The sequence below is a fragment of the Amphiura filiformis genome, chromosome 8 (assembly GCF_039555335.1).
Source record: "Amphiura filiformis chromosome 8, Afil_fr2py, whole genome shotgun sequence".
NCBI classification, from domain to species: Eukaryota; Metazoa; Echinodermata; class Ophiuroidea; order Amphilepidida; family Amphiuridae; genus Amphiura; species Amphiura filiformis.
Window position 1 is genome coordinate 45,064,542 of NC_092635.1, and position 13,989 is coordinate 45,078,530.

The window sequence follows — 13,989 nt, forward strand, 5'->3', positions numbered from 1 at the left end:
GTCTGAGGGTGGGAACCAGATTGAGGGTGAGGAGGTAGTTGGGAGTAATTGTATGTTGTTGAGATTGTTGCTGGTTGTGACTTAAAAGTTAATTAAACGTGTTTATTGTGATACATATAAAACTTTATTGTGCTTTCGTGTTTTCCTTACAAGGCAGTAACGTGGGGTTCTGTCCCCCACAACTTACCCACGGTTCACTCAAAAACTTACAGTGTCCCCCAGGGGACTGGTGTCAACCCGGTTATCCTGACCTTCATAATCCATATATATTAGACAAACGGCCGTCCCGCTACAATATCAAGAGCTATCTTAAGAACTACTGAACCAATACTAGGCTTGTTTGTACTCATTTTAATGCATTTTTCATGCTGATTCCAAATATGGTCATGAAAATTTACATTTCTGAAATTTTTGAATTTTGAATTTTTTTTTTAAACATGTCGTCTGCAGTCGACACCCGCGTGAAGAGAGTTAATTAATGCCTCTTTCTTCTAAATCTAATTGTTTGAAAATGTGTTCCTTGGCAGCTGTGACTATTTTGGGAGAGATTGTGTCCCCTCTACATGTGGATAGGCTTGGAGACATCCTTATCTATGTGGATTGTAGCTGTTGCGTTTATGTAAATGATCTTAACATACCCTTCGTTAACTCCCGCGTTAACTCCAATCTTTCTTAAGGCTGCAAATAAGTCACTATCCACCGAATCAAAGGCTTTCTCATAATCTATGTAGCCTATACAAAGCTGCAGATGATACTCATTTGCTTTCTCAATCAATTGGTTCAAAGCATGCATATGATCAGTTGTTGAAAAGCCCTCTCTTGAAGCCTGCCTGTTCTCTAGGCTGATTTTCATCTAAGATTCTCTTGATCCTGTTCTGAATGATTCTTGTACAATTTTTATATGCATGTGATATCGGACTAATTGGTCGGTAGTTTTTGATAGCCTCTTTATCTCCTTTCTTATGTAGAAGAATACTCTTGGCTTCTTTCCATGCTGCTACCATCTTCTTTTCTGTCATTATTTAGTTGTAAAGTCTCGCTAATTGATTGTTGATTTCTGCACCTCCTATTTTATAAGTCACTGGATATATCATCAGTGCCAGGTGCTTTGTTGTCTTTCATTTGTTTTACTGCTGTCTGTGCTTCTTTAACAGCTCTTTTGGTATGTCTGTTTGGTCTGATGACAAGAAGATTGCTTTGATTGAAATGAGAGCTATATTGATGTTGAGTATTTCTTCTCTATTAGATGTAGGAATATCATTTTTGTCTTTCATCTGGCTGATTACTGTTCATTTTGGAGATCTGCTTTGGCCCTTGGTCACTTTCTAGAATGGACTCAATTTGTTCTCTTCGTTTTCTTCTACTTCTCTGACGCCTCTTCTTTCGTACTGCCTTCACATTTTCCTCGTATTCTACTTTCTAGTTTTGTTTATAATTTCTCTGTGTATCTTCCTTTTCATATCTAGCTCCTCAATCTCAATGTCTTCTTTGGTCTTTTGTTTCCTTGTTCGTTCTTGTGGTGCTATTTCTTCAGCAGCCTCTGGCTGGATGTAAAATGTAGATCCATACCTTCCGTATACAGTGCTGTGAATCGATTCTTGAGCGTTGAGTTCAGCCGCATTATGTTAAGTTACCAGTTTCTTGTTTAATAGTTTCTTGACTCCAACCATCCTGTAATCGCTGCCAATATCCACATTCGTGATCACTTCACAATTCTGTAGTATGCCTCTCTGACTACTTAGTACAAAATCAATCTGATTCCTGGTCTTTCCTCTTGGGCTTTACCATGTCCAGTATCTGTTTTCTTTCTTTTAGTAGAAAATGTTTGCAATAACCAGGTTTTGTTGTGTAGCATATTCAAGTAGCATCTCTCCTCTTCTGTTTCTATCGCCAACTCCAAACCTTCCCATGATTGAGTCCTCTCCAGATTGACATCTACCTATCTTGGCGTTGAAATCTCCCATTTATTACCATGATTATTATGGCGTAGGTCGCTCTGCTCTCTTCCAACGCCTTATTCACATCCTAATACATTTCTTCTACTGCTTCATCCTTATATTTACTGGTAGGTGCATACACTTGCACTACACACAGGTGGTTGTTTTCTGCTAGTTGGACGTTTGTGCCGCAACTCTATTTGAGTAGCATTTTATTTCTCTGATATAGTCTTTGAATTTCGGATGGATCATGAATCCAATTTCTTTCGCATTGCTGTTGTCCTCAGTTTTTCCATGATTATAGAGCCATACTCCTTTTTTCAGTTCTTCAATGCCCTCTCCTGCACGTTTTGTCTCTGCTAGTCCTAAAATGTTCCACTTGAGATCTCTCAGTTCATATAAAAGTGATTCCAGATATTCCTCTGTCCTTAATAAAGTTCTGGTATTATATGTACATAGATGTTTCTTTGTCCACTAATATGGCTGTCATCAATCTTGCAGCGTCCTTGCGGCTTTGGCTGCAAAACGTCATATGAAGTGTTGGCTTCCGAGTCATGACTGGGCAATCTGTAACCATCTTTTCTCTGGTGGTTGTGCCCGTATTGGCCTCGGGTACTACGGCCTCTTTTTTTACTTTCACTTCCATAATGTCCATGTTGATTCTTAAAGGGTTTTAGCCCTATACTGACGCGCTAGCTGGGCGAGTTTCCAGTAGAGGTTGAATCCGGGTTACCTCACCCTTAGTCTAGGGGTGAGGAACAACGTCTATAAATCTTTGAAAGAAACCATAAGATGACAATGCCGTAGATCAGGGGCGTAGCAAGAGCATCGGGCCCATGGACAAAGGGCAGTGCGGGGCCATTCTAACATCTCCTTTATCAGCTCTATCCCTAACCCATATAGTTCACGGGGCCTCTGAACCCTCGGGGCCCTTGGACTTCGTCCACCCTGTCCATTCGCTTACTACGCCCCTGTCGTAGAGTAATAAATGTTGGCATTGACGTAGTGAAGGTGCTGCAAGTGGCAAACTTGCCACTGTATGTATTATGATCATACTCACAGGGAATGGAAAATATACGAGTCGTCGACTCATACGAGAATATGTCTTTTAACCAATTGTATGTTGAATTGATATTATCCTTAATATAAGTTTAACACACAAAAAACAGATGCGGACTCAATCAGGTCCAAATTGTTTGTGATCTAAATAATTATCTCAAAGACAAAAGAATTGAAATGATTACTAAATAAGAATATATTTTTGTATAATATTTCCCCTATTATCACCTTATCAGTTGCTAATAAAACAAAGTACCAAGCAACCCCGCGTCCCGCATAGAAAGTGGTCTCGTCCGTATTAGTTTATCAATCAATTATCAGTTACTGTTAGATTGATAAATTATTGACCAACGTCGACGTGTGTATCACTTCAACAAATGACACCAGTGAGGCAATTGAATGCTGACATGTCAAACTGAATTAATAAGAGAGGCGTAACATGCGGCTGTCCTGAAAACAGATCTCAATTGTGAAGCACAAATTAAATTTTTGCTATTTTTACATCAGCATCTGCTCAGGGCAGACTCAGAACCTTTGGATCGCCAGACACACACTAAAATGACGAATAATATTGAATATGTTGAAATAGTTGCTACATTGCCTTACGAAACTCAACAAGCGCCAATAACACAGACTACATCTGAACCCTGTCCTGCGGTAATCGGGTTACGAACAGTCTTCATAACATTTCACGCAATTTTTACCATCCTTGCCAACTTTGTCTGCATCTATGTCATCCGACACACAAATGCAATGAGCGATGGCGCGAAAGTCTTCATGGTTTCTATGGCCGTTTCGGATCTATTTGTTGGAGTAATCGCATTTTTTTCTATTGCACCTGCGTTCCTTGGATGGTGGCCTTGGGGTGATTCTCTATGCATCATGACTGCTGCATTTGTCACTATCTTCTGCCTGACTTCAGTGTCTTCGCTGATGTGTGTCAGTATAGACCGAATCATTGCCGTCTGTAATCCCTTGCGATACCCATCACTCGTGACTAGAAAGAGATCTTTGGTAGTAACCACTATAGTATGGTTCAGTAGTTTCTCAATTATTGCTGGATTGTGGCATATAAGCCCTCCTGTTGAATACAACAATGCATCAGTGACATGCGCTTGGATGTGGGAGGATGATACCCAATGCCTACCAGTCGCAATCTGTATCTGTCTATCGCTATTTGTTGTACCTTGTATCATCATGATTGTCCTGTATTTGAAACTGTTCTTGATAAGTCAGAAACATGTAAGACGGATTGCAGCATCTTCGATGACCCCTGATAGTATACGAAGGTCTAGCAGTCAGAGAAGTACGTCATCTGGAAACAGATTCACCAATGACCACAAAGCTATAAAGATGTTCTTCGTAGTGACATTTGCTTTTACTGTTGCTTGGGCACCATATAGCATAAGCAGTCTGTTCGGGTGCTTAACAGGAGTAACCATACCGGAATGGAGTAAATTTTTGGTACATTGGTTGGCATTCTCTAATAGCTGGTTCAATGTGATTATTTACGTGTGTATGAATACTGCTTTAAGGAACACAGCGGTGAGTTTGTTGCGCAGAAATAAACAATGTTGTTGTGGCTGTTGTGACAGTTTAAATGTTGATATTCCTGCACCGAGCAGTTAGCCCTGGTATATTTATTTTATCAAAAAGAATGCCGTTCTTTTTGGAGATTTGGATGATGTTTTTGCATTCGCAGGTAATAGCAAATTAATTATGCCATTACCTACATTAATAACTTTTTAGCACAAACCTTTACTGTAAACATTTTTCTCAGGGACAACTCATGCACTGTAATTATGACCAAGCTATATACATGTATAGACCATCTATTATGTTTTATGTAATCGCTTACAACGCAGATCTGTATGTTGATGCATTTCATCTTCAAGAACTTGCACAAGTACAGTTCAGGAAATAAGTAGAGTGGCGCGGCTGGTGGAAGCATTAAGCAACAATGTTTCCACGGGTGCGCTGCCGGATTGAAAGGATTGTCACATGATTGTCGAGGAGCTTTCGTCAGGTGAGACTCTGACTTCTTCAGGCTTTCAGGACTCTTACTACAGTTAAGGAGTTTACATAGTTGTGCTCCAACCCAGCAAACACAAAACGTTTTCGACATCATTCGCAAAAGCTTATAAAAGGTTGTCAGAAAATGTTTAAATGTCGGGTTATATAAAGGGTACATTAATGGTATAAAACGTTTTCATAACATTAAATAACATTTGTTGGTAATTTACTGCACAGCAAACACAAATGTTTTACAGAAAACATTTAAATGTCGGGTTATATAAAGGGTATAAAAAAGTTTTAATAACATTCCAAAAACATTTTTGAAAACTTGGTACAAATCATTATAAACAGAATGTTATTTTGGGGTTGAAAAAATATTTTGCAAAAAATGTTTGCCTAAAATATTTACAATAACGTTTTTAAAATGTAATGTAATGTTTATATAACCCGACATTTAAATGTTATTCAAACGTTTTGTAAAAAACATTTTTAAAACATTTCTGTGTTTGCTGGGTGCAAATATTTTAACATAATGTTATTTAAGTGTTGACAAAATATTTGGCCAAAAATGTTTACAAAAATAGTTTACAATGACATTTCGAAAACATTTTTAAAATATTGTTGTAGTGTGTTTTCATACAAAACGTTTTAAAACGATTTCATGACCTTTATATAACCCGACATTTTAATGTTATTAAAACGCTTTTTCCTAAACCAAAACCCAAAATATAACTAATTTAAAACGTTTTAAAAACGTTTTTGTGTTTGCTGGGAAGGGTTGTGTCACAAAGGCCGTTGTTCTGGAGGTTGAAGTATTAATACAAGAGATCGCTATGCCATCAAAACATGATTACGTCCTTAATATGAATACACATGTGGGAAATCTTTAAAGCCTTCTTTTATTGTAAAACCACATTGGTATGGTGTAATAACAGAATGTAAATGGCGGTATAGACAAATCCAATTACACGCATTCTTATACCTCAATGGCTGCCAAAGTTGGGTCCCCGTTGGCTCAATCTCACCTAAAATGTGAAATAATGCATTCTCTCACAGTTTACAACACAAAAGAATCTAACATCGAATTTTAAGCGGCTTTTTGGTGTTGCGACCCAAAGATGGCCGACCAAATCCTGACCATGACTTGGCTCCAAAGACTTGGCTCGTTGGATTCGTCTATATGTGTTCCTGGTGTGGGAAACCCCACCCGCTATACTGCCTCGCTGCAAGAATGTGTTTGCCTTACATTTTCAGCCTCCTCTCCACCATGCCCCAGAATGCTTTTACTTTAAAACAATTAAGTCATTGATATATTTTGGGATATCACAAATTGTTATATATATTTACCCTTGCTTTCATGCCATGCGGCCGGGCTCTTGGAACTCAATTAGTTGCAAGTCTTTACCAAGGAAGACGGCAGCCTCAGCCATGCCAGGCTTGCGGCCTTTGTGTTAGGGTGGAGTGAGGGTCAAGACGTTATTTTTTTATGGTCGGGTAAGAACACCCGTGCAAATACAACAGGGAACGGGATCCCAAAGATATTATGTCGATATTTCAGGGAAAAAATGGTTTAATAATCATTAATTTTAAAGCGAATTTTTATATTATTTTGGTTGTCAACGGATCTCTGACGCGCATGACGGATGTCTTATGTGGGCTCCATCTTTTAACAGAATGTATGATGTCATTAATATAATGTATAGTAAAACAAACATGGTGATGCAGAACGAATTAATGTGTCTGCGGATACTAATGTTCACGTTGTTTCGCCCGCCAGTGATTAAGTGGGAAATAAGACGAAATAATGCTCTCGCGCTGAGATGGTGACGCTGTCCAATGCACGAGCCCCGCAGGGGGAGTGCATTGGACACGTCAACATGATTTCAAGGGAAATGCATCTCTCGAGCAACACGGGATATAAATTATTTATTAACCTATTTCATATACGACAAAGAATTTCTGAAACTTCTGCTCATTTTAATAACAAAAACAAAATACGAAACATTTCAGAAAAATTAAACAATATCGATGAACTCGCCTTCAAGGAAAATGAATCAATCAAAAAACAGCTTTTCTACTTGGGTATGTGATTTTAAGAATGTATCCTGTTTTTGTTCTATTCTAAAATAGCGAAATTGGTGAGAATTACAAACCTTTTGAGTAAAACAAGAAAACATTGTACCTTCTTTTTACTATTTTGTTAAGTCATATTTTGAACACTGTTGGTATTTTTAACTAATTAACGTAAGTCTGTATTCATGGCATTGCTCAAATGATAAAAACAGCAAGGTTTTATTCAAATATGCGATCAAGTATATTTAATTTAGTATGTATCTACAATTATCAATAATAAACGAGCAAGTGAGTTGTATGTGAAAATTTGCACACAAAAATGGCATATTCTTTTATCTGACTATTAATATGATCCATTATCTGCACTTGGTGGTCTTCTAAATGCGGAGCCCATGGCCCCATATAGAATTGTTTTAACCGAATTATGTAGCGTGTACAAATAAGGCCAGTTTCTGCTATGTTATTTCTGATTGTACAAGTTATGAGATGAAGTTAAGAAATGTTCACATTCTTGATATAATTTATATTGTACTGGTGACTATGACAAATACAGGGTACACATGTTTTCGTATAATATTAAAACTGTGTTTTAGTCAATGTTAGTTGTGTTATTTCTTGGTTTTATAATCTTTTAATGTCTTATTACTATCTTTTTCCTAATGGTAATGTCAAAATATGTTCTAGCCACTCTCCTGCACTCTCCATGTTGAAAGCTACTCAGTTTATTCATTGCTATGCAATAATTCCATCAAGCATGTTTCATAGAGAGGTGTAAATTTCAAATGAAAACTCCATTGCCGTAGAAAACAACTGCTAACTTGAAAACGAAAATACTCGTAGCCCAATTTCGTCATGACAACTTTTAAGCGTAATTGAATGAATAGAATTTTGTAGGCTATAATTTTATCAGTTTGTTAAACTGCATAATATATTGGTACTTAAAGGCCCATTCAGTGATTTGCTCATACGGACGATCGTAAAAATCATCAAAATTCAGATTGTGATACCTTTGTCATTGTCATATAGATGTGCTAACATAGACTGCGAGTGGTTCAGCCGAAAGCTGTGTATTTAAGACAAAATCAGACATTTTACACGCATCTGTAATTTAGATACTGACAGTATCTAAATTAGCTACTACATGTATTTGAATGGGGCTTCAACTTTGTCAGTTCTGCTGTTTTCTTCGTTTTTTGCCAAATTTGTCATTTCAAAAATACCAAATGACAATTTGAATGACTTTGAAAAAAAGTGAAGGACAAGTCATTCAAAGCAATTTATATACAATTTTAATTGTTTTACACTTGCGCTGGGATCACTGAATGGGTCTTTAAATTAAATTAATTTAAGTGACGCAATCTGAAAATAAAACATTAGAATCGCTAATCGTGAGTACCAATCTTTCAATATACAGGTATTAAAGACGCTATTGACAACATATTCTTTAAACAATACAATGATTAATTAGTTCATGGACAGAAAATTGTAGGAAGCCATTTTCCTGATTATTTAACTAATGGTGACATTGACACGGCCTCGTTTACTTGTAATCCATCAGATAGCTGGGTTATAATTAGACGGAAAAGTGGGTCGAAAGTGACTGAGGAGAAAGTCCACGAGATAAAACAAAAAAAATTAGATGGACGAACTTTCTCATTTGTAATAATGCGACCTTTTTTCCTCAACAGTTCTCAATTGTAACAAATGGGGAACTGTCCCTTAACATCCCCTCGCATCATCCCCGCATTTTCATACAGTGTCTGCATCATTGATTTTATGCTAATGATGTTACGTAATTTGTTGGGGTGATTTTGGTTGTGTGTGTATTGGTTTTTCTTTATTTCTTTGTTTGTTGTTGTGGTTTTTAGGGTTTTTTTGTAGTATAGAATTTGATCTGACAATCGAACAAAAGTTTGGAAACATAAGCATACATACATATACATATAAGATTTATATTGCGCTTTATCATGAAATACCAAAGCGCATTACAAGAGATTTTACGCTACAATAAACTTACGCTACAAAAACATGCAAATGGAATATAAACAAAAACAATATTATGCAACAGGAAATAAATGTGATTTGAGGAGTTCTTTGAACCGGTTAAGGGTGGGGCCTCACGGATATGCTGTGGAAGAGTATTCCATATCCGTGGGCCAGCAACATGGAAAGCCTGATCCCCTAGGCAGCGATTTGTATATGGAATGTGAAGTTTGGTTGTATCAAGAGAAGAACGAAGTAAATGATGTCTGGTGTTAACAGATGAATAAAGATGAACATAATCCTGCAAATAAGTTGGAGCTAACCCATGCACACACTGAAATATGATGGTGAGAAGTTTAAACTTTATGCGTTCTTTAACCGGAAGCCAATGAAGCTCAGTAAGATGAGAAGAAATATGATCACGTCGCTTTAAACCACAAATAAGACGGACGGCCCGATTTTGAATGCGTTGAAGCTTGTTAAGATTGGTTTCTGTAGTTCCAGTTAAAAGTGAGTTGCCATAGTCCAGACGAGATGTAACAAGTGCACGAACAATGTGATTACATGAGTCTTTATCTAAATATCTCCTAATGCGAGAAATGTTCCTTAGTTGAAAAATCAGAGTTTTACACAAATGAGAGACATGAGTATTCATTGATAATGTTGAGTCCAGGTGAACACCTAGATTGCGAACGGATGTAGATGGCATTACAATAGAATTTCCAACTGTCAGATGATCGGTAGAGTATGTTCTGGTATTATGTGGTGAACCAAATAAAATAAATTCAGTTTTGTCCATATTTAACTTTAATTTGTTTAATTTCATCCAGCAACTAATTTCCTGTATACAAGCTTGAAGACGATGAATAGCAGAAATGTTTTCACCCGGTTTCTTTGGATCATAGGCACAGATTATTTTGTGACATGTTCATATCGTGTTGCATATCATTGGATAGCTACTTTATTCCCCTTTACAATGACACCACATTTAAATTAAAACAATAGCTAACAATCACCTTCTTCACGGCTGAGTACAGTAAGTACACGTCTTGTGAATGTAGCGGGATCTCAAACAGAATGTGCCAAATTAATCTGTTTGAGACCCCATATACATTCCCAAGACGTACTCAGCCGTGAAAAAGGTGATTGTTCCATATGTGGTGTTATTGTAACGGGGAATAACGTAGCTATCCATTGATGCAACACGATATAAACATGGCATAAATAATCTGAGATATAGATGCTTGAAAAAACTTTCCAAACTTTTGTTGACAAGTTTATAAACCATATCATCCTGAAAGGGGGGAGGACTGAGTGTGGACGTTGTGGCAAAAGTTCTCATTTTAAAAGTCACTGTTTTAGAAGCTGTTGTTCATGTTTGAAGAACGCATATCCTGGACATCGCGACGATGCATGATAATGATAATTGGTGATCAAACTACTGCGTTGTTAGACAAAATTCAGGGTATGTTAAAGAAGTGATGTTTTATAGACTTTGCGTAAACATTTTGTTTGTTTACATGTCTGTCTATGAAAAATAATCTTGATCATGTTGATAACCTTGTTTCTGAAGAATGATAATAATGGACCGTAGATATAACAGTGTAAACCGTCATACAGTGCTATATTAATGCTCTGCGTGCTAGTCATGCGCTTCAACGGAAAAAGTTGAAGTTTTGAAATATTTTTTTGGTTTGTACTCATTTTAATGGATTTTTCATGCAGAATCCAAATATGGTCATGAAAATTTACATTTCTGAAATTGTTGAATTTTTAAAACTTTTTTGAAACATCTCGTCTGCAGTCGACACCCGCGTGAATAGAGTTAAATTCTAAAAACAACAAACTAATTGCTATCATTTTATTCAGCTGCTCATCTTTCTGACATTGACCTTGGGCTACTTTCATCTGGTAGGGCCTAATTGGCTATTATGATAATTAATTTACAGCCAAAATATAACCAACTAATGAACTATAAGTAGGCCTATAAAGTAAAGTCATATTCATTTTACTTCATGCGAGTAACAAATGTGGCCAGTGTATAGCCTGATGGCATGCCATTTTGGCTCTACTCCCATATTCTGTAGGTAGTCGTTGAATACCGTGGCTCTATGGGGCGAACGGTGTCATCTGGAAGGATTGCATTATAGGTCCCAGATTGTGACGATATTGGATTGCAGCTTGCTCAATAATGCTCAATTTGGCAAATTCTGTTTGAGATCCCACTACATTCCCAAGACGTGTACTCAGCCGTGAAAAATGTTATTGTTTCAAATGAGGTGTCATTGTAAAACTTTGTTGAGGAGTTTATAAGGGAATCATTTCGTCGTTGAAGGGATGTATATATTTCTACTTGGGAAAATCTCTGAACTGATGCATTAGTTAAAGTGTCGATTATGCGGATCATCAAGATACTCTTTCACATAGAACTATATCATTATCGACATTGAACGGTATCTTGATGATTTCACACATTTCATGCCCGCTTTCATGTTTATGTTGGAATCAAATTCAAGTAATATCTTTCATCATTGCCTTCCGTCATGTTCGGCATAAAACCTGGGACAAATATATTCGTCCCAGACAAAACCAGGGTCAATCATTGTTTTATCAAGTATTATATCATCTATTGTTATATAGCCATTCAAAACCAAATGAATTGTTGCACCTGTGTTTTTAGATGTTTTCAAAGTAACCTAGATATTAATTTAGAGATAAGGCATAAACTGCTAATTGTTTGTTAAGGAGATCAATGCATAAACGTGATCTCCAATTCACGTGTAGTGTTTGACTTCATTGACTAGGAGCCGGGCTAGGAGCTCATGTACGCCGGTACCGGTGTGGCCCTTTGGTCTCCTCCGAGGCATCCTCACCATGCTCACCTCAACTTCAGCTTTGCTTGGACCTGATCAGCATCCTGCTGCAGTGGCACCCTAATGTTGTGTTGTCCTTGGTGTTTCCATCTGGTAGGCGGGCGACCTTTTGGCCTATGGAGAGTGAAGTCGTTCTGATAAGCTTCGAGAGGAGACGGCGGTTTGGCATACGGATGGTAAAACCATCTAAGCTCATTTATAATCCGTCGTTGAGCTCTACTACTTCAAGATCGGTCTTATACGTTCAGCGCACGGTGCACCTCATCTCCTCATCGAGTCATATCATTGTCCATTAGATAGGACATCTCATCTCGAATCCGGTTTGCTTTGGTATGATTGATACGTGCGCCAAGGTCCAAGATTCGGCTATTAATAGAGGATAAGGGTTCCCGGGGTTCCGTATATCCTAATTTGAGCGAACATGACATGCCTTGGTTCGACCAGATGGTTCTTTTTGACATCCACCTCTAATGTGGGCACAGTACTACACAGAAAAACTATGGTGTCTTGGATAATGCCGGTATTCATGACCCCTTCAGAACACTTTCTCAGGGACAAGAGGGTAATAATTGTTTGTTTGTTTGTTTGTTTATTTCTTCTTTATACTGGGTCCATATTCAGGGGAAAATTTAAGTATTCCCCTGTTCTTCCATATGGCCCAGTTATTACATACAAAAATACAAATAAATAATTACAAAACACTTAGAATAATTTACTATATTAACTTAAATTACATGAATTACCAAAATTATTTGGGTACAACAATAATATTAAAAGATAGGTAAAAATAATACATAGCACACACTATATTGCATTAATTAGACTACATTTTCAAATACATTGACAAAATTCATATTATTATTATTTCTTATTGCACTATGAGAATTTAAATTCTAAAATGATAAAACATCATGCCAGCATAATAATTTAAATCAGGATTTCAAAAAACAACAAACTACATTCAAATAATCAAAGGAAATGGATAAAAACTTAGTGGCTACAAAATGAAGGATAGAACACAATAATCAAACATCAAAATATTTAAACAAAAGAAATTTGGCAAAAGTTGATCCTGTAACAATCATTGCAATGCCTATTATTTAAAAATACTCAACAAAGAGCCTAAATTTTAAACCAATGTTTGGTGGCAAGAGAAATTTATAAACCTACTATTTTGGATAGAATCTTGATTTAAAAACACCAGTACTGGTTGGTAACGGAGAAATGATTGAATTGTGGAGTTGATTCCAAGCAAGAGCCCCCCTATATTGAAATGAGCGCCTGCCATATTCAAGAAAAGGCCTAATGGGTCTAATTTTCCCTTGAGCACTCGAGCGAGTATTGAGAGTGTGTGAATTCCCTACAAGTGAAAAATGATTGCACAGAGCATTTGGGACCAGCCAGGAAAGACATTTAAAAACAGCAAGATTGAGATGGTAATTTCTGCGCTTTTCCAAAGTTTCCCACCCCATCTTTTTACGAAGATACTCATTACTTGTGCGAATTGGTTTCCTTAGAATAGCCCTGGCTGATCTTGTTTGGAGGCGCTCTATTCTGTCACATAAATACTTGCTGCAGTTGCCCCATACAATATCACAGTAATCAATTCTTGGCAATAAAAGGGAATTGTGTAAAATGGTAAGACTTTCCTGAGACAGATACTTTCTTATTCTGTAGAACAACCCAATATATTTCACCACAGATTTAATAACATTATCAACATGAACATTCCAGGATAGGGTTTGATCAAAATGTAAGCCAAGGTATTTAATTGCTCTGTAGTTGGCATCCTGCGCACGAGCCTAGGCTGGGTCTAGTCTGTCCCCTTTCTTGAATTCTGATGTGATATTCAGCTTCATCGGAAGCCCACCTGCTTTCAAGGTTTCAGGAGACACTTTGTCCCTACCACAAGCTTTGTTGTTTTTCAAGGTCTTGATGGCCTCCTCCAACTCGTCTATTGTGAAAGGTGTAATCGGGATATTGGTAGCCTGTAATATGGCTTGGAGAATATTTCACTGACATAACGTGGAAACTGTGAAATATTCCTC

General features: G+C 37.2%; 1 protein-coding gene across 1 annotated transcript; it reads left to right on the forward strand.

Moving 5' to 3' along the window:
- Nucleotides 1-3,554: 3,554 nt before the first annotated feature.
- On the forward strand, nucleotides 3,555-9,969 carry LOC140159574 (trace amine-associated receptor 9-like). The gene is made up of 4 exons (XM_072183066.1): nucleotides 3,555-4,620; nucleotides 7,143-7,150; nucleotides 8,500-8,521; nucleotides 9,303-9,969. Exons 1-4 carry the CDS (start codon nucleotides 3,555-3,557, stop codon nucleotides 9,329-9,331), a joined length of 1,125 nt encoding a protein of 374 aa, XP_072039167.1. The 3' UTR covers nucleotides 9,332-9,969.
- Nucleotides 9,970-13,989: the final 4,020 nt, after the last annotated feature.

Coding starts and splice junctions, on each gene's coding strand:
- LOC140159574 (XM_072183066.1), top strand. CDS start 3,555: ATGACGAATAATATTGAATATGTTGAAATAGTTGCTACATTGCCTTAC. Junction 8,522..9,302: donor ATTAAAGACGCTATTGACAA/CATATTCTTTAA, acceptor TGTGAAGTTTGG/TTGTATCAAGAGAAGAACGA.